This window comes from Passer montanus, unplaced genomic scaffold (assembly GCF_014805655.1).
Source record: "Passer montanus isolate IOZ18808 unplaced genomic scaffold, ASM1480565v1 scaffold127, whole genome shotgun sequence".
Taxonomy (NCBI): Eukaryota; Metazoa; Chordata; class Aves; order Passeriformes; family Passeridae; genus Passer; species Passer montanus.
In genome coordinates, this window is record NW_024359499.1 from 50039 (window position 1) to 76861 (window position 26823).

At 43.2% G+C, this 26823-nt stretch overlaps 1 protein-coding gene across 5 annotated transcripts in view; it reads left to right on the top strand.

Moving 5' to 3' along the window:
• The window catches only part of CEPT1 (choline/ethanolamine phosphotransferase 1), a 33262-nt gene that overhangs the window by 1371 nt on the left and 5068 nt on the right, over positions 1 to 26823 (top strand). For 2 of the 5 annotated variants that reach the window (XM_039698533.1, XM_039698532.1), the window contains exons 2-5: positions 1394 to 1793; positions 5032 to 5179; positions 6391 to 6532; positions 14011 to 14095. In XM_039698533.1, coding sequence (XP_039554467.1) covers positions 1455 to 1793; positions 5032 to 5179; positions 6391 to 6532; positions 14011 to 14095 — 714 coding nt within the window. In that variant the 5' untranslated portion in view covers positions 1394 to 1454. Of the gene's footprint in view, positions 1 to 26; positions 484 to 1393; positions 1794 to 5031; positions 5180 to 6390; positions 6533 to 14010; positions 14096 to 22557; positions 22643 to 26823 lie in introns of those variants that run through there. The other 3 variants (XM_039698536.1, XM_039698535.1, XM_039698537.1) reach the window with 3 other exon arrangements.

Sequence of the window (26823 nt, forward strand, 5' to 3'; positions counted from 1 at the left end):
CCGCGGCGGGGCTGGGGCCGCGCTGAGCCGCGGGCCGGGGGGAGCCGGGGCTGCGCCGTGGGCGGGGGCGAAGTGCCGGCGGGGCCGGGGCTGCCCTGGGCCCCTCCCCGGCCGGCTGTGCCAGGCCCGGGGGAGTCCCGCGGCTGCCGGGCCGGGCGTTTGCTCTGGGGAACGAGGCGCTCCTGGGCTGCTTTCCCCCGGCTCATGCCCTCAGGATGAGGGGAAAGCTCAGTTTAGTGTACTGGGAATCGTTTTTCTGGTCATCCAGGGCGACGCCCACGGGGACCTCCGCGGTGACGAGTTCTGCTCTCCCGGCGATTGGGGAGGTGCAGCTCTGCTGCCTCCCGAGCTTATCGAGCACAGCGAGGGCCCTGCCACTTTCTCTTCTCCTCCCTCTGACGGGGCTGCCTGAGGTGGCTTTTCACTGCTGGAATTTGCCTTGCTGAGGGTGTGGAGAGTGGAGCTCAGCTCAGTTGTTCTTAGGCCAGTGATGACCTTTGATTTGCACAGTTTTCTCTACCCGTGCAGTGCAGACGGCTTTAGAGCTCTCTGTCTTTTTCCTTTCTCTGCTTTATTTGCTGGACTTCCACCGGGTTTTCTTTTTATTTATTTTTTTCATGGTTGTCTCCTACAGATAAACAGCAAATTCTTATTTTGAGTCTCCTTTCTCTACTGCTTCTCTACGTCTTGTGGAGAGTTACGTGTCTGGTTACCTGTTTTCAAGGGAGATGGAACATTGCGAGTGTTCTTGTTTGTGCTGGAAAGGTTGTTCCTGACCCTGTATTTTCTTTTCACAGCTGCTTTATGCTGTCTGTGGCCAGCTAAGGCTCTCCAGCTCCTGCGCGTTTTCTTGTATCTCTTGAAAGTTGAACAGACAATGAGCTGGGTTAAATTTAGAGAAGAAAAAAGCTATAGCAAAACTGAAATAAGGAACAGAAATCTGAAAAAAAATGTGCATAACTGTTTTTAAGTGGTTGTCCAGCTTCACTGCAGAGACAGAGCTGCTCCAAACCAATTTAACTTAAGACTTTCCAGTGTTAGTACAGTTTTTGATAACCTGAATGGTGTCACCTGCTCTCCTGGGAGAGGTGTGAGGGGTCTGGCTGTGCCCCAGTCTGTAACACAACTCACTGCTGGGCTTGGGAGTTTCTGCTGCTGCTGGAATTTCAGCTGGTGGCTGCAGGGTTTTACTGCTGCATTTGGAGCACCTGTTTCTTGTTGTTCCATCAGCAATTCTCCAGATAACTTTCTCTGTCAAAGGAGTAGTCCTATGAAATCATCTTGCTTTGCTGATGGCAAATGAAATGCTCTTTAGGGCAGCAGCTGGAAACTTCTGATATCCTAAAATCCCATTTGTGTGCTCAGGTGTGTCTTGCCCCTTTGTGTTTTGCAGGATCTTATGGTTCTCCAGCCCAGCTGCTGCCTGCCCAAGCCAGCTGCTAGGCCAGCCACCGATGAGCGGGCAGCGCGGCGTCAGGCGGCGATGCGGGGAGTCGCACCTGGAGGGCCCCGCGGGCTGTGGCCACGGCGCCAGCGCCGCCTGCGTGCTCAGCAAGCTGGTGCAGCTGCCCACGCCGCCCCTGTCCAAGCACCAGCTCAAACGGTTAGAGGAGCACAAGTACCAGAGTGCCGGACGGTCCCTGCTTGAGCCCCTCATGCAGGGCTACTGGGAATGGTTAGTTGGAAGAGTTCCAGCCTGGATTGCCCCCAACCTGATCACCATCATCGGACTGTTAATAAATATATTTACAACTCTGCTATTAGTATGTTACTGCCCGACAGCTACAGAACAGGTGAGTTATGGATTGCTGGCACTTTGTTTTGGTTGCTGGCACTGGTTTTGGGTGGGTTGTTGCTTTGGGGAGAGCTGGTTCTTGCTGTTCAGCTTGCAGTCCTCGACCTTGTAACCTGTTCTCTTGTGCCTCTCTGTGATGCTGGCATGCAGAGAGATCATGTGTGGATGCTGGAGTGAGACAGCAGTTCCTGGGGCCAACACGCCCATATGGAGTAGGATCTGACACCAAAGCAGCCATGAGGGACCTACTGCACAAAGCTCAGCCCTGCCAGGAGTTGGAGCAGTGGCTCTGCAGCTGCCTGGCCTGCGTGGCAGGAGGAGTTGGTACCTGTTTACTCTGTGACCAGAACAGGGTGACTCCCCTCGGCTCTGGGATCAGAGTTGCCACACGAGCTGGGTGGGTTGGACATGCTGGGGCTGCACCAGAGCCAAGGCACTGAGCTCTAGAGTAGGGGCACTTAAGATACCAAAGCTGGTGTGAGTAATCCCAGCTTAGTGAGCCACAGGGACACCCTCCTGGGCCCCACAGGTTCTGTGTCCTGGCAGCTCAGTCAGGACTTTGGCACAGCGTGGTCGAGTTGTGTTCCTGAGCTGTAGCTGTGCTGTGAGAAAACCAGATAAAAGTCAGTGGTTTTATTCTTTGTCTTGAATGCTCTAAAAGCTCCTCACCTGCCCTGAGTAGAACTGTTTTAACCTGATTTCAGGGGTACAAAAGTCTTTGAGGCATTTCAACTTCTCTCTATCACCAATCATCTCATAAAGCGCTTGAAAACTAATTTTTGTGCACTGGAAGAGTTTTCACTTGAATGTTGAATCTTAAAAGCTGCTTTTATGTGTGTGCACTGAGAAAGGGAGTTATTTGGTATAGAAGTGTGTTACACACCAAATGACTGGGAATGTCTGAAGAGTTCCAGCTTTTAAAACATCTGAACTCCTTCCTAACCAAGTCTCCCAGCTGAGGTTGGGAATCCAGCAGGACACAGTTTGTTCCCCACCAGTCTCCAGAATCTCACGTAGGTTGGCACAGTCAGCACTGCATCCCTGCTCCACGTATGAAATGGGAAAGGGATGTTTGCCTCTCCTAGAAATCTGTTGAAATAGATTGTTTCACAATAATCTGTGGAATTTGGCAGGTGTAAAATAAACAGTGACTATTCAGTTTGAGCAGGGAATACTTGGAGCAGCTCCTTCCTTTTCCAGGCTGTGGCATTGTGGTGTGTGTTGGTTTAACTTGTGTTTACTTCTGGGCAGGCTTACGTGGGGGCTCGGACTCTGAAATCCAGTCTGAGAGACTTCAGCTCTCAGGAACCCAAAGCTGGTTTGGGTCACTAAACTGGAGCAGAATTTAGAATTTGGAGAACAGTTGTATCTTGGTAACTAAACTTCTGAAGTGCCCAGGAAGCTGCACTCAGAGCATGAGAAATTCAGTGTTAGCTGAAGGCTGCTGTATGAAAGCACTGTTTGGTGTTTAACAGTTTGAGAAGTACTTTGCGTGAGGTGAGTGAGATTTTTCTCCTCACTTGAACTGAAAAACAACTTAGTGCTAAGGCAGCTTTTGGCCTGATCTGATTTGCCACATGGCACAGCATGACCAGGGAGGTGCTTTTTAACCGTCAAGGAACTGTGTGGGGAAGAAAATGGGGCTCTGAAACTCCAGGAGCAGAATTTCTCCTCCTCCCCCCAAACCACTATTGATTTCTGATGTAAATTTTCTTCTTGTAGCTCAGCCTTAGTTCTGCTTTTTTTCAAGAGTGACTCCTCCCTTCCTGTTGCTGAAAGGTGCAGCCAGGGCAGAGCTGTCACTCAGGGCCTTGTGCAGCCAGAGAGTAAAGAAGATGCAAATATTTCCTGCTCAGCTGGGAGGACCCAGCTGGAAAAGTGCTGACTGATGGAATGATACCTGAGTTTAAAAAATAAAAGGGAAAAATTACCTGGATAAGAAGAGAAATATGAAATCTTACTTGGATATAAATAGGTCTAAGTGGAAACACCTACACTGCTCATGAAAGGAGCTCTTAAGAAAGGAGAGCCAGCAGATTGATTTTTAAGTTTATAGAGAAACCTTCAGGGTGATGTAATTTAGCTTAACTGTGGCAGATAAAATCTGTACCTAAGGGATAAAAATGAGAGGGAGTTGTGTGGCATCAGAACCTCGGCTAAATGTGGTGCTCTGCTCTTGGGTGACACATTCCACCTTTCTCACCTTGTGCTGTTTGTACAGACAGTACTGAAAGCACTTCACAGTGGCAGCTTTTGGGGCAGAAGGAACTGTTTTGGTAAATGGCAGGAGCAATGCAAGTTGTAGAAGAAAATATATTTAAGTTGATGTACTGCAAATTAGTCATGGTTGTGTTGGCCAAAACTAGCTGGACTTCAGGGCTTGATGAGAGGCAGGTCAGCTTGATTAAACTGTATTTGGTTTTTCTTGGTGTGGTCTGTAAAATAAAGCTGCTTGTAAATGCTCACTTCTGTAAAGTGTGTCAAATGTGAAGATTGCAAAATAGTCAATAATATCTGATTTATGGATGTGTAAACGGAATAGAGTAATGACAACTCCCTGGCTTTTGTGCTCTTAATGGTTTATGCTTCAAAAAGCATAAAAAAGCCTGGATAGTAATCTTTGCTCCAGCAGGGCTTTGGCATTGTTTGTGTTTCTGTCAGAGTAGAAATCCTTTTCATGGATGTGACCATTAAGTGTTCTTAACATAGGTTTGGCAAAGCTGCTGGTGCCTCATACTGGAGGAGACACTTGGTGGTGGAGGGGCTGTGCTGCAGAGCTCCAGAAGTGTTCTTGGACTCAAAGTCTGGGCACTGGCAGTGACACAGCTCTGGACTGGTGAAGATGAACACTGGTGAAGTGTTTGTGACAAAGTTGGGGGCTAAAAGTTCCCAAGTTTCTGAAATCAGTGCAACAATTTGCATGTATTTAACAAGGACTTTGCTGTGCACTGCTTTGCAAATGTCATATTACAATTTTTCCAGCTGTGCAGTGCAGCTTCCTACTTCAGAGCAGGAGCTGTAGCTATTAATCTGTCACTGGTTTATTTACATTCCGTATGTAACAACCCATTCTGTCTGTCCTTGCAAGGGCCAGCTGCTGAAAGGCCCCTGAGTGAGGAGCTGTATGTGCAAAAGGAAAACTGTTTTGTCTGGCTGTGGGACAGCTGCAGGCTTTCTCTTTTTTGAAGAGAATTTTATCTGTTTTAAACCTTATTGTGATTGCCTTTCTCTCTTAGGCACCTCCCTGGGCATACATAGCTTGTGCTTGTGGCCTTTTCATCTACCAGTCCCTGGATGCTATAGATGGAAAACAAGCAAGAAGGACAAACAGCAGCACTCCGTTAGGAGAGCTTTTTGATCATGGCTGTGATTCATTGTCCACAGGTATTGTTGTCATTTTTAATTGAAGTAGGAGGATTAAATTACTCTGTTTCAGGGATCAAATCTGCAGTACAATAAAAAAGCTTCTTTACTGAAGAAAGGACAACTGATAATGTTGAATGTATCAATTTCAACCAAGAAAGTCACCTTTCTTTCCATAGAACAGTGCTCTGGATCAGCTGAATGTCTTCTGTTGTATCACATTGAAAAAACAAAACTAAGGATGTGACTAATTCAACCTGAGCCAGCACTTCTATATGATGTTTTAGCAGAGTCTTGGTTCTAAAATATTTTCTGTAAGAAATTGTCATAATACTCTGCTATATTATTTCATATTGACTTGATACAGAGTGGTACCAAGACAGGTCTAAGCCTAAGCAGTGGGACTCTACAAGTCAAGAGTTTAAGATTCAGATTGTCTAGGTCAGTTCCTGGGTAGGTGGAGTTCATTGAGCCAGCCTGAAGTTTAACCTCATTGCAGAAAAAATTGTAAAATCATAGAATATCTTGAGTTGGAAGGGTCCCCCAAGATTGAGTCCAACCCCTGTTCAGGTGTTTTAGATTCCTCAAATTCTAAAGGTCCTAGGCTTTAAATTTTATGAATTCATTGTCAGAGTTGTATATGGAAAGGGTGGACGGGAAAGCCTAGATATGTTACTTATCTTGAATGTATCCAGACCTTTGATTTTCTTAATGCCATCAGAAAAAGTCAGAAGACAGGGAAAAATGTCTGGCAAATGCAGGAGAAAACCCCAAAACTTGCTGCAGGCTGCATCTGCAGAAATTACTCGAGTCCCTTATTGACATTAGGCATCACAGGGAATAAAATTGTAGGAGACTTAGAAACCCTTAATATACCCTTAATTGTAGGAGACTTAGAAACCCTTAATTTACCCTTAATTGTAGGAGACTTAGAAACCCTTAATTAATTACTCGAGTCCCTTATTGACATTAGGCATCACAGGGAATAAAATTGTAGGAGACTTAGAAACCCTTAATATTGATGACCTCTAATAACTTATATGGATTGAAGTCTATGTTGTGCAGCCTGTGTATTTTTAAGTGGAAGCATTAATCTCTTATGTCTGTGAAATAACCATGCCAGGATAACCTTCCCAGTGTCCCTCCTCTGGGCCCCGTTGTTAGCTTTGCTTCTGGTGAGGATGCTTACACACATGCACCCTTTTCACTCTGTGACTGATTTTCTCCTGCAGTCTTTGTGGTTTTGGGAACTTGTATTGCTGTGCAGCTGGGCACCAACCCTGACTGGATGTTCTTTTGTTGTTTTGCTGGGACATTCATGTTTTACTGCGCACACTGGCAGACGTACGTCTCGGGGACGCTGCGCTTTGGCATGTAAGTACCTGGATGAGAAAAAGGGGATGGCACCCTGTTCTCCTGAATTGCACCTTGTGTGGCCATAGTGCAGCGCCTCAGAGCAGTAGCAAATTGTTTTTATCCATAGTGACATGCTTACAGCTGCTGGCAGGTGTTGGATCTGTAATTAATAGTGAATGTCCCTTAGCCTGTGTTAGGAGTGGTAAAAATATAATTTTGGCCTGTTAGTTAATTAGAGCTTTTGTTGTGATATAAAGCTAAATAAGCAATGGAAAGTACCTGCTGTTTTATCCTAAGACAGGAATGCTTTGGTCAGATGGTGGCAGTCTGGCTTTAGCATTTGTTAAACTCTGTCATAATACTGCTTGATTGTGATGTGCAATTATTTGTTAATATTAACCATGACCCTTAAAATATACTGTATTAATTGCCGTTGTGACTCCAATTTAAAGTTCGGAATCCCTTTTGGTTAATGCAGCTCATGGTTCTGTCAATAAATGGAACCAAAATTGCAATGCCAAGAAGGTCAGGATCAGAAATCCTGTTTCCTGCTGGATGAGGCTGGGTGGGAGGTGCAACGCAAGGGCTTGGCGAGCTGTGGGATTCTGTAACCTTTATGAGGAAATAAATGTATTCTATGTTGAGAATTTATTCTGTGTTCGCATTCCAGAGTAAACAAACATGCTTCAAATAAATGCACTGGAGAATTATTTTTTTTTTCAATCTGGAAACTGAAATTTGCCTTTAGTTTCTGGGATTTTGAAACAATTCTAAAACAACTACATACAGATGTCTAACAGACTGTTATTTGTGATCTATAATTACTAGTCTGTAGGTACCCAGATACTGCTAGAACAGTACAACTGTGGGTCTCTTACATATGACAGCTTTTATTGGCAGGATACTGTTTCAATAATGCAGATGCTCTAGAAAAACTTCTGTGTTTCTTCTCAAAAATTTAAGACGTTGGATCAGTTTTAAATGTCTATTACAGGAAGAAAAGAAAATGTAGACTTCTGTTCCAACTCTGATTACAGTAAAGCATATTTACTGAAACATCCCATTCTGGTACTTAAATCTTTAAAATAAGACATGTGGCTCAAATAGTTTCCTGTTTTAGAAGTCTCACTTTCATGCTGTACGAGAAGTCTGAATGCTTTTAGCTCCCTTCAAACTTTACAGGGCCCTGATAACCAAAGATTTCTGGCTATTGATCAAAGAACACAAAAGCCTGACCTTGACATGTGCTTGACTTTACAGACGGAAGTATCAACCTCCCCAAACTGCTGCTGTGCTGCAGAGAAGTGTTTGGGTCAGTGCTGGTGTTGACTGGGACATTCCTTTGTGAGGAGTCTGTATTTTGGAGGCATTTTTCAGCAAATTTGATTTTTCTGCCTGGCCTTATAATAGTATAAGAATGTAGTGACCATGAATATGTAGCTAATTCAGATAAGGCAATAAGGATCTAAATGTGTGTATCATTAATTTAGATAGCACAGCACTGTGTAGTAAACATATTTGTTCCTTCTTTTGCCCTCTGTCACAAGGTTAATAGACTGTCATAAGCTGATGTTCATTTTAATGCATAAACCATGAGACTATTTATCCAGTTAACAGATTCTCACTGTTTGACAATTTTTAATGAAGCTTTTGTTTCACTAATCTATAATTGAAAAAAGGTATTTTATCAACCCTTTCAGATTCACTGCAGTGCACAGACTTAGGTATCCTTAATCCTGAATAAGTGGGATCAGAGACAGCTGTTGAAAGGAGCCAAAAAGATCCTTGTGCACAGGAGCTTTTTCCTGTCTGTATCCCATGTTGTGACTCTCAAAAATCCTCAGAGAGAGGGTGTAATAGTGATGTTTTAGGGAATGTGGCAGTGGTTTTGACTTGCCTTAATTCTGAAGCAGCAGGAAAGAGTAGACAGCTGGTTATCACTTACTGTGTTTGTGATATGTCCAAGAAATTGTATTGCAGTACAGAGAGAACTTGATAGTGAAATGGCTTGGAGAAGAGCAGAGGGGGCTAAAGGGAGAGATTGTATTTCTTTCCTTCCACGCAGGCCTAAAATGTTGAGTTACAGAATCAGCCTGTCTTGCTGAAAAAGCCCACCTTAAAAAAACAGGGAAATTGGTGTGTCCAAGTAAGTGTGTGCTTGTGGAACAGTGTGTCGTTTGTGTATGGGGAAGGGACTGCAGCTCCAGGAGCAGCTGAGGGAGCTGGAGGGCTCAGCCTGGAGAAAAGGAGACTCAGGGGAAACCTTCTGGCTCTGCACAACTCCTGACAGGAGGGGACAGCCTGGACGGGGTCAGGCTCTGCTCCTTGGGAACAAAGGACAGGGCAAGAGGAAGCAGCCTCAAGCTGCACCAGGGAAGGGTCAGGTTGGACATCAGGAGGAATTTCTTCCTAGGAAGGGGTGGTCAGGCATTGGAAGGGGCTGCCTAGGGAGGTCTGGAGTCCCCATTCCTGCCCTAGGAACAAATGGAAGTGGTGCTCAGGGCTGGTGACAAGGTGGGGATCAGTCAGGCTGGGCTTGTTGATCCTGGAGGGCTTTTCCAACCTTAACAATTCCATGATTCATTCAGGTGTCACTGCACCAACCTTGGCAAGGCCCTGAAGCTGAGCAGGGCCTGTCAGATTGCTGAGCAGGATCAGTTCCTCTGAGGGAGGGAGGAGGAAATGGGATCTATTTTGCAAAATTCCTACAGATCCTGCAGGTGGAAAAGGAAAACTTTGTTCAGTTGGACACAATTACTGAATCCATCAGCTGTGTATGTTGTCTTCTCCCTGACAGCTGTGGGGGTGTCCCTGTGCTACTCTGGGATTTAGAATAATCAGTTGAGTCAAGAAAGTTCTGTGATCTGTCTCTATTTTCAAATGATCACATAATTCCATTAGATCCTGGCAACCACTGCACTCTTCAAAAAGCAGTTGGTGTTGATTGAACAGCTCAAATAGCTAGAGGTCAGTATTGCCTAAAAATTCCCCAGGAGGAAGCAGGAAGTGTCTCAAGGCAAGTGGGGAAAGCTCCAGGAAAGTCACTGTAACAATATCAGCAGTGCAAAGGCAGCAGAGATAGAGTTAAATGAAGAAGTTTTACTTAAAACACCTGATCTGGGAATGATCTTATGGAAGAACAGGAATACTCAGCATATTTGAAAAAAAAGAAAGGTGATTTTGAATGGCAGAGAGACACTTAGTATTGAAGCAGCCCAAATAATGACTTGGTTCTCCTGACCTGGTTTCCAGCACAGAACTGGTTTGTCTGGGTTGTGGATTTGCTGTGCTGCAGCACAGGATGAGCTGAGTCATGTATTGGGGCAGCTGTGCCATCACTGGGGCACCTCTGCTTTGGAAACAGAGAATTTTTTCCTGCATATCCCAGAAATCAAACTGGCAGGCTGCGATGGACTTCCATGTGTCCTTGTGGAAGCAGATTTGAGGTACTTCACGAACATGCTGTAGAAAACAGATCATTAGGGAGTATGGTGCACAAATCCTGAAAGGATTTTCCTGATGTTATCTGGAGCCCAGGTGTGATCACCTGGTTCTTCCCAATCCAGGGTTATCCCACTTGGGTTCAGTAATGGTCCTGGTCCCTGCAGGAAGTGCAGGAGGAGAAGCAAGTGTGTGGAGGCTCAGGATGTTCCAGCTGCTCAAGGTCAGAGCACAGCCTTGACTGCAGGGGCTGTCCCACGTGCATGGACTGTCTGTCCCTGTCAGAGCTGGATTCTTCAGCACAGCTCAGAATCACAGAACCATGGAATTGGTTTTAGTAGGAAAGGACAATAAACTCATCCAGTGACACCCCCTGCTATGGGCAGGAACACCTTCCACTATCCCAGACTGCTCTAAACCCTGTCCAGTCTGGCCTTGGACACTTCCAGAAATGGGACAGCCACAGCTTCTCTGGGCAACCTGTGCCAGGGCCTCCCCACCCTCACAGGGAAGAATTTCTTCTCAATATCCCACCTAACCCTGCCCTTTGGCAGTGGGAAGCCATTCCCCCTTGTCCAGCCTGGGTGTTCTCTTGAGAGACATGATACACAAACTGCTCAGGTAAAGTCCTGGTGCATTTGTTCATGATGGAAGTGCTGGAGGTGCTGAATCATATTGAAAAAAACCCAGTGGGCACTGAATGCCCAAGGGTCCATCCAGAGACCTGAGGGGGCTGCTGTACCATGGTCTCCAGCATTTCTCCTACAAGTTACTGCATTATCTGGTTTATTACAACCTTTTTTTAGTGAAAATACCATAAATTGGTGATGGTAGGAATTATAGCTGTGTATGTATGTAAATATAGACACAATGAGATGGAAATTAGTTTTCAAGGAGACTTCACAAAGGAGTATCATTAATAGGAGAGGAAGAATCAGTTTTTACCACCTTTCATAGAATTGAAAAGTTAAAAGTGGTTACGCTGCCATTTGAATAATAACCCCCAGAGAAAGCAAAATAATTCCGGCTGCTGAGCAAAACAGCCTTTCTCGATGAGAGATGGAGGATTTGGGGAAACATTCCTTTTCCCTGACTCTGGGGCAGTCGTCCAGGCCCAAGAGCCTGTGGGATAATAGGTTAGTTCACCTAAGTCCTATCACCACTGCTACCACTAAGGTCCAAAGAAGAGGTGAGGAAATGGGGGATTTCAGAAAGCTAAGCCAACCTTTTTCTTCAGCCTCAGCAGAGAAGGAGTTGATGTTCTATCTTGCATAGACAACACACACCAAATGCTGAAATACAGGGATGGAAACCTTCCAAGTCAGACTTTAGCACACTGAGTTCTTGCTCCTGGGAGCAGCCTCAGGATCTCCACTCTGAGATAAGGCAATCATTCCCATGATTGTACAGCTTAAAACTTTCCAACACTTCTTGGAGAACATTTACACCAAGGTTGTTTACAGAGAGAGTCTGAGGCTAAGTAGAGCCACTGTTGATGTCAGGAGGTGTTGAGTTCTCTGTACTTGCAAGCAGGATGTGTTAAAGTGTCTTTGTGGTGGGTGTGAAGTTTGGTAACCTGCACCTCCTGCTTCCTCAGTCACACTGGCAGCGTCACAGAAACCTGTGCAGCTGATGGGGCTCATGGAAAAGGTGGGGGGTGGTTTCCACATCCCGCTCCTTTTTCCCTCCCACAAGTCCTTCCAACAGCATTTTCAGCTGCAATCCCATTGGTCATGTGTGGAGATGCTTCTCCTGATTGTTCTGAGAAATCCTTGGAGTTCTCACTGTTCTGTGAGCATAACAAACATATGAAGGAAAAATTTACATACTGGATGCGTATAGTAACAAGGAAGGGGGCTTATTTTTAATTATTTCCCCCTTAATTTTTAATATTAATTTTCCTTTAACATGAATTTCCTGGTGCTGGAAATAATTCTAATTCTTGCTCACATTTTTTCTGAACAGTTTGCTTTATTCACACTATTGCATTTCATGGCATCCAAGGGAAACTGCTGGATTGGAATGAGTTAGGATAAAACTCTAATCAACAAAGCATTTGCACTTTTAGCATGTGACTCTCAGCCTTTCTTTCTGTTGTGTTCAGATGTTGAACATTCTTTTCTTGCTGCTGTGGTTCCCTTAAGAAAACAGTCCTTTGTCTCCTGTTCAGATTCCCAGTTCATTGCTCAGCCTTAGTAATCCCACTTGCACACTCAGTAGATATGGACAAGACAGATGGAAGAATCATCATTTTCCAGACCAGAGCATTAACTGGTAGATGGTTCCCTGTAAGTTTTCCAGCTCCATAACTTCTGTTTTCTGTTGAGGCAGGAGTGTTTTTCTTGTCTGCTGTGATCTGGGACTTTTTAATGGAGTTCTGTGTGTTGGGAGAGGAAGAGGAGGATGGTACAGTAGCCTCCACCCTAGTTTCACACAGCCTTAAAAAGCTGTATTAGATGAGCTCTGTTGTTACTAATTTACTTGATTTCAGGGCCATCTCCAGTGTAAGTGTCTGTTTCCTGTTTTCTCAGGGCATCTCTCTGTTTGAATTCAGTTTGGGTTCCCTGTTAGCACAAGGAAGGGACTGACTGCAGCTGTCTCTGAGCCCTGAGCCAGTGGTGGCTCTTGAATTGTCTAATGATTTGTTTAGTCAAGAATTGCCCATGGAATACACTCAATAAATTAGCACTGACAAGGGAATATTCTGGATACAGCACTAATCCCCTGTGTGTTAGTTGGCTCCAGACTCAGGAGCCTGACAGGGCTCCCAGCAGAGCAGGCACAGGGATTGTCAGTGCCAGCATCTCCGTGGAGTGAAGCACATGCCAAGGTCAATGCCCCTTCTTAAACTTCCCAAATGATGTTTAAAAGGTGGATCCATGTCTGAATTACAAATATCACCTAAAATAACATAGGAAAAAAGGAATAGAAACTGCAGCTGTTGTGAAGCACCAAAGTAGCTGTGGGGTTTGGGCATGGGGCTTTCTCTTGTATTCCCTAAAATACCAACTATTGCCTATCCCAGCTATTTACTGTGTTATGTGCTGTGCTAATTAAACTGAAAATGCTTATCAGGCTGAACTTCAGCAGCCCCTCTCCTCTGGCCTGGTGTCTGCATATCATCACTGCACCTGAGCCCTGCAGTGGGGCCACAATGACCTTTCTGTGCTGCCCATTTTAAATCCCTTGGCGTGGTGAGTGTCTGTTCCAGCACACTCTGATAAGCACAGCCATAAACAGGAGCTGTTTTCTGACTGACCCTGCTGCTGCTGCTGAGTTATTTTCTTTTTAAACTCAATGGTTTGATTTTTTAAATTTGATCCCATTTAAAAATATTTTGTTATGTTAAAATGCAGATTTATGGCACTGTATTAGGAGAAAGGGTGGTTTCTGTGGCTCTGTTGGCTCCAGTATATTTTTTCATCTCTTTCAGTCAGGGGTGAGAAATAAATAGATACAGAATGGAGCATGATTACCCCTGAGCAGGGGTCCAGAGCTCACTTCTTGGAGCATTATTTGCCAAAAAGCTGCATGAGGAGAGAGGTGAAACTTCTTCCTTTCCCTCAGAGGTGGCAAACTGAAATACAGTCTGCATTTCTGTTCCACTGAAACATGCAGGAGCATCTTCAGCTAAAGAATTCATATATTCAGTGTTGTTTGCAGACATGAGCATGAGGTTGGGAGATGAGAGTCCTGGATTGTGCTTGTTTATGGATTTTGTTCACCATGACTCAGAGCAAGGAATTTAATTTATTCCCTCATGCACACACCGAATGGTTGTTTTTTCTCATGTGTTGGAGTGATATGGTAAAATTGTAAATTGCAAAAGTTCTGAATGAAGATTTACATGTGTAAAATACTATGTGGGATAGAATGGTTTTGTTAATTCATTAATACTCCTGGGTGTTGTGGTTGTTAATCCCTACCCTGAATTGCCCTTTGAATCATCCCGACCCTGGATTTTATCCTTTAGCCTGACTGAAGATGTTTAATGGTTCCCCTTCAGAGGAGTGCTCAGGACAGTGTTCTGAACTGTTTCTCTCCCTCACGTGTAGATTTGATGTGACAGAGTCCATGCTCTGCACAGTAGCCATCCAGCTCCTCACGGGAACGCTGGGGCCCTCGTTCTGGAATTACACGGTAAAGCCTTTGCTTGGCAGCGCCACGGACTGAGCAGGGCAGCACCTTTGTCATGCACTGCTCTGTGGAAAGCAGCTTCTTTTTCATATTTAACACGAGGCGTTTTCATATTTAACACAAGGAGGAAAAATATTTGAATGAGTAGGAAAAATTTGATTTAACTAGAAACAAATTTTTTGAAAGCAACTCATTTTATTTGAAACCAAAGCAAAACATGCCTGTTCAACAAAAGTTTAAATCAAACTTTTCTATTTATCACAGTTTTGGCTTCACCTAAAAGCCAAGTGGGGCTGTGGAATCGTCTCTAAGTATGGGTGTAGAACAATGTTGTTGGAACTACTTTTTAAAAAAGCTTCTTTTGTTGCTACCATTTCAATACCTTTCCACCAAAAAAAAAAAAGAGAGAATTTCTTGGCTCTTTCAGGGAGCTGTGTCTTGTGTAATAACTGAAAAAGTCTGGTTAAAAATGTTTGGTTTAAGCTGTGCAGCTTGATCCCTGTGCTTGTAGCTTCATGAAGAAGTAACTTCCTTTCCAGCTTGTCTTGATTTTTAAAATACTTTTCCTTATGTCTGTGCTAAATAAGTCCTTCTCCCCTCTAGTTTGCTAGCTTTAAAAAGGACTTTCTCTTCCTTATTTCACCTCTTTTTTTTTTTCTTTTTCTTTTTTTTTTTTTTTTTTTGCTAATACATTGTATGTGGGTGAGGTTCCCTCCCAATAAAATCTTATCACTAAAAGTGAATGAATTGGATTCCTGGAAATATTTCATAGATGGTGATTATTGTTGATGAATTTTTACCCTGGACTTTTCCTTGAAATATTTCAGGATATAAGAATAGCTTTTTGATCTCTTTCTTAGAACTGCATCAGATGTTAAAGAAAAGTGAGGTTATTTTTTTGATGGTTGGTTTGCATAGCCTTTGTTAAACCTGTGTTGATGCTAATTATTTTCAAATAGTTATTTTGTTTTTTCATGTAGCAGCTCAGCAAAATCTCTGCTTTCAGGACGTTATTTAGGAAGATGAATTACTGGCTCTGCTTTAGATGCAGCACCATCAGCAATCTGGTAAATCCTGATGTGTCTCTCCAGCTGACCTTGGGAGCTGGGTGGCTCTAAAGGGAGTCAGGTGACATGAGTGACTTAATTTTAAAAATACTTTGTTCATAATCTATGAAAGGCTGGAAATAGTGTCAGGAAATAGTAATTTAGCAAGCAGTAATGCAAAGGAAGGAAGAGCTTAAATCAAGATTTTAGCCTGTAATATCAACTGACCAAGGAGTCACTTAGGGCGGAAAAATGATAAAATCACATAGTTCTGAAACACTGAGTTCTGAAATCCTTCCCTGGTGTGATGGTTGTGGGGTGGGAATAACTCAGATTGGGTGATGAAAGGAAATTGTTTGAACTGGAGTAGGACAATTTACCATGGGGTGGAAGAGAGAGGAAGGGCAGGTGCAGAGGACCTGGAGCTGCTGAAGATGTCCACCTGCAGCCCCCCAGCAAAGGAGGCCTTTGCCATTCCAGGAGATACTGGTGATACTGATTTTACAGCCAGCTGCGGAGGAGGGTGTGAGGGGATGGGCCAGGCAGGGCATTTTCACAGAATCCCAGGATGGTTTGGTTTAGAGGGACCTTAAAGCTCATCCTATCCCCCACCTGCCACAGATGGGGATCACCTTCCACTTGCCCAGGTTGCTCCAAGCCCCAGTGTCCAGCATGGTCTTGGACACTTCCAGGCATGGGGCAGCCACAGCTTCTCTGGGCAGCCTGGGCCAGAGGCACAAGGAGGAACTTCTTCCCAATGTCTCATCCGTCCCTGCCCTCTGGAACTGGGAAAGCACTTCCCTCTTTTCTGGTCCCTTAGGCTCCTGAGACAGAACCCCAGGTGTTGCCTGTGACAGGTCTCCTCACACACTTATTTTAACCCAGTTTTAGGCACTGAGTTACGGGATAGACTTTTAAATCTATTTAAATTCTTGCATGAGTAATTTCAGATGCCTTCTGGCATCTTTAGTTTTAGTCTTAACTCAGCTAAAGATGCTGCTGCTTCCAAGTGCTTTACTCAGACACACCAAGCATCAATGACATATTTACACACTCAGATGTCAGGCAGAACAGATTTTTAGGTCAGTATTGCACATCTCAGATGGGTAAGCTACAGAATATGTGTATTCATACTCTGGCTGTTTCATGTGACAAACATTTGTACTGAGAAAATATAATAATATAACCTTCTCTTGAAAATTATACAGGAGCTAGGACAGTATGAAGTGAGTAGCTTCAAATTCTTGCAGCACAGCTAAACCTTGTACTTGCTGGGCAGGAAAGTTTTATATTCACCAAGGAGGGGAAAATGTCTTAAATTGTTAATGAAGTTTACTTATCTCTGTAGCCAATGGGAAATTATTTAGAAGAACCTGAAGGTTTAAAAAGCTGGAAAATAAAAATATTTTGGGAATCAAAATAGGTTTACTCCATTATTCCCCACATTCACACTTGAAGTGCCAGAGTTTCAGCTCTGCCTCCCTCTTCTTGCAATTCTGCAGTGTCACCCAGCAGTTCTTGTACTGGTGGAATGTGACTTTAGTTTGGAACATTTTGCCTTGGTGATGTTTCAAAGACCAGAATTGGGCTGTTTTAATACAGTTTAGCACAACAATATAGAGGAATTGCAAATAAGGGTCTTGAGGATGGTTCAATCTGGACACCGCTCAGCATTTTATAGAAAACAAAATGTTGAAATAATAATTCCTGACAATATTTGGCCACAGAAGTGATTAGAGGGATGGAAACCTCGTATGAGGAAAGGATGGGAGAGCTGGGGATGTTCAACCTGTAAAAGGAAAGATTCCAGGGAGCCCTTAGAGCCTCTTCTTGTGCCTGAAGAGCTGAAAGGGACTTTGGACAAGGGATGGAGTGCCAGGAGAAGGCAGAATGGCTTCCCAGTGCCAGAGGGCAAGGATAGATGGGATAGTGGGAAGGAATTCCTCCCTGTGAGGGCGGTGAGGCTCTGGCCCAGAAAGAGGTTGCCCAGAGAGGTTGTGGCTGCTCCATCCCTGAAGCCTGAGGCCGGGTTGGACAGGGCTTGGAGCACCCTGGGATAGTGGAAGGTGTCCCTGCCCATGGCAGGGGGTGGAATGAGATGAGCTTTGAGGTTCCTTCTGACTCAAGCCATGCTGGGGTTCTCTGGATCTTCTCTTATGTGGGAAGACTGTACAAGTTTGAAGACAGGCAAATAATCTGCATTTCAATTTGCCACAACAGGGAAAGGAGGATCAATAGAGGAAGACACTGCAGTGTATGCAGGGGAATCCATGGATGGCAGTGTCACCACAGGAATTACAACTGCTCCTGGAAACTGTGCAGGAATTCTCCTGTCTTGTGAATTTAGGCAGATAGGGAGTAAGGGTTGAAATGTGAATTTAGACACTCACAACTTTTGTGCTTCTCTGACTTCACTTGAATTAAATCCTTGGGTGTTCTGGTTTTCAGGCTGTGGTCACCCCCAGTGCAGTGCTGACATTGCCTGACCCTGTCCCTGCCTCCTACAGTGCTGCTGGTTATTATTCTTCCCTAGCATCTCTTTGCTGCAGAATCAGTATTTCTCAGCATTCTTGTGAGTGTTCTCCCCAGCCTTGCCACTGGATGTTCTGTCTGGGCATTTTAGTTTGTCAGATATTGAGTCTGGGCTCTTTGCTCTGTTGTCAGCATCAGCTCTTTGTTCTTGTTCTTCGTCTGGATGTTCCTGCCGATCTTAAACCTCAGTATAGGGTCTTCTGTTTATTTTATAGAAGATGAAAAAAGCCCCTGGTTTATTTGAAGAAGAGATTTTTTGGAACTTGATTCTTTGTGTCCACTGAACTTGTACAATAACTTTCCGTCCATCTGTTGTTGTGTGGGAATGTCTTGGGAAAAGGGTTTGTTTTATTTTTTTCATTTAGTGGGGCTTAATGATCTTCCACACAATGCGCACAGTGTCAGTGTCTGGGCAGTGCTGACATGACTCAGTTGTCAGGAAGCATCAGGCAGCAAAGCTGTCAGGTTGGGGGGAAGTGTGGCTCCAGTGATGCCTGAAAATAACCCACATAATAAAAATATCCCAGTTCAGAGGCTTTAAGAACCTCTTGCAGAATTCATGCTGCTTGCTCTTCCCATTAGTTTTTTTCTTAGGATTTCCACTGTAGTATTTAAATGAGTAAATAAATACAAACACAAGTTGAAAATAGAATCTTTGAACTGGCTGATTCCCTTCTTGCTTTGAAATGGATCTGCTTTCTTACAGCTCTGTGTGTGGTACAGAGCTTACATTATATTATATGTAATTAAATGTGATTATAGTAATTAAATGAGGCAGTCTGCAGGAACAAAGGCCTTTTCCTATTTTCTGCTTTTTTTCCCCTTATTTTTTTACTATAATTTGATACATGATCCATTGATCCAAAATTGAGTTTTTCCTTATGTGTGCCATGGGAGAGACACTTGAATATACAATGGAACTTGATGTAGAATAAAATATAGTGTTAATGATATCATATCTAAGTAGGAACATTATCACCCTACTTTGTGAATCAATTCCCCATCCACTAAAGCAAATTGGATGTATTTTCCCTCAAAAAGAAAGGCATTGGTCAGTTTCCCTCTGTAGAAACCTCCCCCATGGGTCCCCCTGATGGGGAGACCCCTAAAAAGTTCTGTGCTAGGAATGAGAGATGGACGGGACTCTTGGGTTTTTGGTTTTCAGGTTATTGTTTATTTTTCTCTTATCAGAAGTTCTGTATGCTGTCTACATCTTAGACTTAGTGTACGAAGAGAAGGCACCAAAAGTCACAAGACACACAGATTCAAGGTTTTTTAAAGCTATTTTGTCTGATTAACTCTTAGAATGTACTTTATTTCTACCTTCCTACGAATAACTAATTATTTTTCTGTCTACGCAGCATCTGCGTTGTGGTTCTTTTTAACCAATCATCCTGTGCTCCCAACACTGTAGAAAATGGAGTAGATGAAGAACAAGGAGATCAGACAATGCCCAAAATCTTCTATCTTGTCTCCTATCTACCTCCATACTAAAACCACAAAACTCTAAGGTTGTCACTCTGTGATAAACTCTACTACTATCTATTTCACATACTCATAGATTCCAATTAATCCCAAAGTCTTGGAAGCTTTCTCCATAGACAAAGGTTAAAAGCAGTGTTCTCCTGAGGATCAGGATGTTTCAGGACAGGTAGAGAAATCCTCTCTGTGCCCTGGGTTCCAACATCCCTCCAAGTGGAGCAAGTGCTCTCCTGCAGCCCTGCTTTTGCCTTCCCATTTATTGGGTACTTCCCAGCTCTACCGGAGTTTAAAAGCACTATAGTGACCTAGGCAATTTATGGATTTTTTTGATTGCTAGGTCATTTTACCTGGGTACAATGCATAAATTGAAGTTAATCATTTAGGTGTAAGAATGTCTTCTGGATCACCTGATGTGTTAATGTTTTCCAGGCAGTGTGGATATTGCTTTACTCACGTCTGTCTTGACAAAACCATTGTTGCTTTGGTTTATAATGGCATTCTTTCACTTCTTTTTCATTTTAGGGGATGTTTAGGACTTTTATGAAGGCAGATAGCAATCCACTTGTCTGTCATTCCCATTTATTCCTCCCCTCTCTGGAGCTGCCAAGTCTCACTGGCTCAGTGTTGGATTGTGTGGCTGAGCAGACCTTCCCTGCCCTCTCCTCAGGGCTCCCAGCATTCCCGAGGTCACGAAAAAAAACACCAGGAAAGCTGATGGGCTAGGAATTGGGACAGGAATTTCTTCTTTTTTGATTGGGTTGTTTTAGCCAAGCCAGTCTCCTGACCCTACTGATGGCAGGAGATGGTACTGGCATGGGAGAGAAAGTGGGGCTGAGCAGGTGTTTCTGGGGGAAGAAAGTGGTTGGATTTTAAGGAACTTGGGATGCCTGCTCCAAAGCAGCAGCATCATAGATGTCTCTGGTTCATGCTGTGGTTGCAATTGTCTTGAATTCATGCTAAACCCAAAGAGGAACAGTGTGCCCCTTTCACACTTTGTTCTTCCAGATGTTGTTCCCTTTTGTGGTTCAGCTTTGAGGAGCTGCCTGTGGATTTCTGGATTCTTAGATTTCTGCCCAGAGGCCACTTGATATCCTACCAAAAAAAAAATCACTGAATAATTCCAACATCAGGCATGTGCTTTACTGATATCAAGCTTATAATTTTAAGCCACCTGACAGTGATTTTAATGAGCATGGGATGTTCCCAGGCCTTTTTTCTCTTTGGTATTAGGAATTTATGCTTTCTTTAGGTGTTAGTTTGGTGTTTAGTTTTTCCTCAATAGGTCTTAATGCTTTTGTCTTCTCTTTTAAGGAGCCATTTGGTATTAAAAATACAGAATATTAAGATGGAACTGAAGTTAAGACTTGTATTTGTTCTACAGTAGGAGATTCTTACTCTAAGTCAGGGCGAGTTTTTAACAAATATCCTTGGCTGCCTGATGCTGTTTCTGTTTGTTGGAAGGATAGAGCCCTGGGCAGGGGAGTAAAGGTTGTGCCATGGCTGTGTAAAGATAAAACTGTTTCCCTAACCTCAATCCAGGCACTGCTCCCCATGTATTTGTTGTGCTCTCAGTCTTGTGCAAAGGTTTGTCTGGCAGAATAACTTGGGTTTCCATGCATGACATTATTTTATTGTGCATAAGATTTCTGCTGCCAAAAGAAACCCGGTTTCCTATCCGAGGAAAGCTGTAAATTGGAGTTACCTCCATGACTTATTAGTCACTGTTTCTGTGAACTTTCTAGGTTTCTTTCTGTTCTTTAGGAGATTGACAGAAGTAGTGAAATGGGCTAAAACACATTCCTGCGTTTCTGGAATGGAGCTGCTCCAGTCCTTCTTTGGCTGGACACACTGAGAACACATTTCCATGCTGACTCCAAGGGCTGGGAGGAAGCAATTTGCATTAAATCAGTTGGTTTGTGTATCTCTGCTGAGCATTTTTTTTTTCTTGCAAGGTACCTCAATGGCTCCATTGGTTTGTATCAGGACTGAAAACAGAGATATTTTAGAACATTCTTTCCTCAGTGGAAGTCAGTTTTTTCCTCAGCCAGTTGTGATTGCCTTGCAGGATTGTTATTGGGCAAATTGAATATAGGAGGGCTCTGAAGGTTTTTTCTTGGATGTTCCATCTCCAGCTTTGTGTGGTGGAAAGCAAATTGGCAAAGCAAAGAATCATGGAATGGGTTGGGGTGGGAAGGACCTTAAAACTCATCTCATTCCAACCCCTGCCATGGGAAATGTCCATCAAGGGATTTAGGTACAGCCTTGGAATTATCCCTTGAGCATGTGGCTCTGCTGCTGACCAGACTGGAGATCCTCAAATGAGAGGTTCCACTCCCAAACTGAAACAAAGTCTATGGAGAAACACTGAGCTGATACTAAAATCAATTCCATGGTCTTGTAGCTCATTTAAGGTAGACAGGGGAAAGCCCACCCCATAATGCTTCTTCCCTGTGCAGGTGATATCAGCAGGGTTTTGTCACAGCAAAACCTGTGTGTGCAGGAAGGGATTTGGAGTCTTTTAGGTAGAACTATCTAATTGGAAATATGGATAAGCCAGAAATGTTTCAAACTGACTTGAAGGATTATTTTTAATGTAGCACTTCAGGGCAAGATACAATTATGTGGTTATAATATATAAGTTATATATAACATACATCTATATGCATACATACAGGTGTATAGAATGTGTATGCCTATTTATAACATATATAGTGTATACACACCCCATATATATATCACACCAGCAAGTCCATTCTTTTCCTTTCACTTGTATTTTTATATGCTCCTATTTCTGGCATTCATTTGTAGACCTGTTTCCCCCCCTTTCTACCTCCAAGACTTTTACAAAGCCATAAATTCCCTGTTTTCTCCCATTCTTCCTGCAGCACATCCTGGCTCTGCTGGAACCAGAAGTGGTTTCTCTTCTTGCTGCCACTGCACTATTTCCATTAACCCTTTAGGGATTTGTGTTTCTTTTCAAAGCTTGATGCTATTCAGAGAATATTCATATTAAGATAGGGTAGGGAATATAATAGGGGTTAAAAATACATTTTTAGAATTTTATCATCTGTACTAAATTCTTATTTTTTTGGTGGACAAGGTTAAAACAGAATGTTTATTTCTGCAGCTGCCACTGGGCAGTGAAGAGTTCCAATGTTTCTGCTTGATAAAATGGATTTCTGTTATTGGACTGTGAAGTAAAACAAAATAATAGTACAACATTGCTCTTAATTTGAACAATAAAACTAAATACATTTTTGCCTTCTAATTTATTTGCAAGTTTTTCCTCTTTTCCTCAGCCTTTATACTGTGCATGACAGAGTTGTGCTGCTGAGCTTGCGAATAACTGACTTGAAATTGCTTTGAATAATTTTGCTTTTTTTTTGGCTTTTTATACCTAATCAGAATTGATGTGACTGAAGTACAAATCTTCATAATAATCATGCATTTACTGGCAGTGATTGGAGGACCACCTTTTTGGCAATCTCTGGTAATTTTGCTCATGTTCTTATTTTATCCTTTGTAATAATCCCATGGTCGCTGAAGGCCTCCTGCACATCTTGAGACAGTTTCACTTCTGCAGGAAGGTTTCACTTTTCCTTATAAACAGAAACAGATTTTTGAATTCCAATCCCATGGAATTAACTGTGGATTCTGTCTGTACCAGAGTCATTACAACAAGGTTATTTTATACCTGTGCGTGGACTTGAACCTTTGGTGAAATCCTGGCCAAAACCTAAATTAATTTCATGCAACAAACAGTGGAGGAATATTAAACTGGGAGGAGGATTTGGGGAAACTCTCAGAGAGCAGTTGGGAGCCATCAGTAGATAATTTGGCCTGAATGTGGCTGATGACTTTTGATTTGTGTAAGGGGACACCCCCCACTTGTCAGGTTTTTCCTTTTAAACAAAGATGATCCTGATTAAATGAGCTGCTGGCATAGCCTGGCTGCAGATCTCTTATTTATATCTATGTCTATGTATATATCTATATATATAGTGTTATAGATATGTTGATATAGGCTCACCAGGTCATGTCAGCTGACAGTTTAATAATAATGATAATTATAATAATAATAATACAATAGTAAGTATTACTGAAGCCACATTCTGCTATCAAAATGGCATTGTCCACAGAAAAGCATGTATGTGCATACATAAATTAAAAATATATACGTTTACTAGAAATAAAATCTAAAACATTGATTTCCTGAAAGGTTTTCCTAGTTTTCCTTCCTGGTTATTGATCTTCTCTCTTAATTAATTCTATAAACTGCAAAGTAAATACCATATATACGGAATGAGGGTGGGTAGGACTGATTACAAAATAAAAATTAGGCTACATGTCACCTTATTGGTGCCAAGTTTTCCAGAAATATTAGTGTGGCCCACATCCCCATGCAGCGATAATTTAATATTTTGTGTTATCAAGAGAATTTCTCAATTCCTGTTCTCAGTTTCCTTTAAAAAAAAAGGGAGGGGGGTGGTGGCAGAATGCTGCTACAGCAATCTCTGGCACAATTCAGTAATGTTTGTGTGAGCTTAGAAATGGATCTCTTGTTATTAAATAGCTTAAATAACTCTAAAATGGCCTTTAAAATAACTCTTTTCAGCAAAATCTTGAAATCTATCAGAAGTTCTAGGTTGCAGCAGCATTTGCTAAGGCAGGACCAAAAATATCTAACTATTTTGGTTGGTTTAACAGAGCATTTCTCCAGAGAACAACATTAATCAGGTCTCCCATGACAATCCTGTTTAATTCAATGAGTGTGATTTTGCGTTCATTTAGAGATAAATGTAGCTTACTGCTTGCAGAGCAAAATCAATCACACAACCCCTTCTCACCCAGCCCTCTCTAATCCTTTAATACTTGATGTGACTGCAAAATTGGTGGTTTGGTATTTTCTGTTTGCTTCTGTTTGGGGGAAATATGGAGTAGATGTGGTTGTGTACTCAAACATTCCACTTTTCATGGGAAAAGCAAAACACTCTGAACAGGCAAAATGCAGAGCTGTGAATTTTGGAAATTGTTGCTTTCATTACCTTTCTTTTAGTCCGTGAAACTGTGTGTGCCTGTCCTGACTCCCTCCTTTCTGGCAGTGTAAATTCTCTTCAAAGCCTGTTAAATGCTGCTCCCCATGCTCTTTGAGCTGGGTAATTCCTGTGGGATGCTGAGTGTGGCTCAGCTTGGATCATTTGGGACATACAAGTAAAGCAAGGAAGCTTAGGGTAACTTGTTAATAGATTGTCTATTTGGAGTTGATTTTCCTGCTTGAAGCAAATAAAAATGCTACAGTTGCTGGAGTTTTCTCCCATAGGATCTGGAATATGAAAAAGCACAAACACTTTGGGAATATGAAGCTGGAATTCAGCCCTCTGGAAGTTGTTCCTTGGGCAGATGTGACTGCAGTATATCTGGACAGCTCAAAACTCCAGCTGGGATCCAGCCCTGTGAGGACTCCCGGGTCCGAGTTGCCCAGCTGGCTGTGGGATTTGTGGGATTGGTGACAGGAGGAGTTCCTGGAGGAAGCGCGACTCTTACATGCTCCCTCCCTGCTGCTTCCATGAGCCCTTAGCTGGGCTCTGCTCTGGCCTATTTCCTCATCAATCCCTATTCATTCTGCACAAAACTGATGAAATGTACTCTGGAATCCTGGGAGTAATTTTCTGGCAAAATATTCCAGACTTGCTTTAATGCCGGCTCTGGCAACCGCTCCCGACTCCGTCTGTTGCCTGCTGCCACTTGGTTATTGTCAGGCCTGGGCTCTTCCCAAACAAAATCTGGAATCATGGAATGGTTTGGTTTGGAATGAACCTTAAAGCTCATTCAGTCTCACCCCTGCTATGGGCAGAGACACCTTCCACTAGACCAGGTTGCTCCAAGCCCTGTCCAATCTGGAATGCTTCTTTCCCAGGGTTTACCTGGATTCTGCAGCTCTCTGGGCAATTCCATCTGTGATTAGTCTCAGAGGGTTGAAAGAAGAACATCATATGCCTGTGAAAGATGTGACTGGTGGTGCTTCCCTGCATTGCTGACATGGTTTTGGGAAGTTCTGCCTGCATGTGGCTTTGGATGAAGCCCCTGGAATCACCAGGAAGGGCAGAATAATTGCAGGGACTGTAGTGATACATGGAATACCAGACAGGGAAGCCTTGCAGCTGTCTTCCAGTGTCCTGAGTTAAAATTCAGGGGTTGCGGTGCCACTTTTCAGGAACATTTTCCCTCTCTCCCTCCAGTCACAGCAAAAAAATAAAAGTAATCTGATATTTGCTTAATATTGCTGCTTCCCACTTTTGGCTTTGTTGATCCCATTTTGGCACAGAGAAATTCAGCAGGTTCTGACTTTTTAATGCACTACTGGCTTTCCTCTGCCAAATTTCTGTATGTGGCTCTTTCTCAATATTTTTTTCTTCGGACATGTTTTGCACTACTGATGCAGCTGGTCTGGAGGCCAAAAGGAGGGCGTTAAGAACCCAAACTTGGTCAAACTGGGTGTTAAAACAGTGTGGATTTATCTTATCCTTCCCTGAGCATCCTTCTCCACTGTTCTAGTGGTAGCTGGGACTTCACGGGGTGTTTTTCCCAGCCAATTCCCTTTGTCTTGGGGAAATGTCAACCTTAATGTCATTTGACTCCTGTAGTGGAGTTTGCTACTGTTTCCTTTTGCTTGTAAAGTCAATCCCCCGCCCCTGCCGTTCTTTAAATATCGAAGTTCTGGGGCAGAGGCCAGCGCAGGTACCTGCTTTTAGATGAGCTTGAGGAGTCCTGAGCCTCTTGATGTTAATGGATGATTACAAGTAGTCCTCCAGTCTGGCAATTCAAGCCTTCTCTTTACTTGTCTTTATTCTTTCTCTACAATCTTGTAGGAAATGCCTTTTTTTTTTTTTTTTTTTTTTTTTGCCTTAGCGGGGTAGCCTTAGCAAGGGAGAAATATATTTGAGTGTCATGAAACTGGGCGGGGTTGGGGGAGTGGACTGAACAAGACATGAAGGGTTAAAGCTCCTCTGCCTCTTAATCACGCCCTGGAAAGATGAAGAGATTCAGTTGTTGATGGAATAGAAAACTTAGGATCTTCCAGAACTATCTTCAAGCTCTAGTAGGGTTGGACAAAGCTCTCAGGCACAGGGTTGGATTGTTGGGCTGTCTGTGGAGGAGCAGGGGTTGGACTGGATGCTCCTGATGGGTCCCTTCCAACTCATTATATTCCATGATTTACCTGCTGAAAGCTACTCTGAGAGTGTAATTAAAGACAAATAGAAGCAACTTGATCTCCTTTGGCCTTCTGTTCCTGGCCGGACTCATCAGGGAGCCAAGCATTTATTCAGTTGAGTGCCATGACTTCAGTTCCTGAATAAAGAGCTTTTAGTAGTTGAATAGATGCAGTTGGGAAGTTTTGGGTAGTTATCTCTAAACATTTGCTCCCATAACATGTTTCCTGTGGTTTACTTTGGACTATTCTTCATTTCTAGTTTTTCCTGTTCTGCTTGAAACATGACTGTTAAAAAACGAAGGAAACTTTCGAAACTGCCTGTGCTTGTTCTCCCCTTCTTTAGCAACCTCATCCTTCCTCTCCTGGGTCACTGACTCTGATCTGACTTGTCTGATCTCTTTGCTTGCCTTGCCTTGCACAAAAGATTGGATCCAATACTTGAAAGGGCTTATCTGACC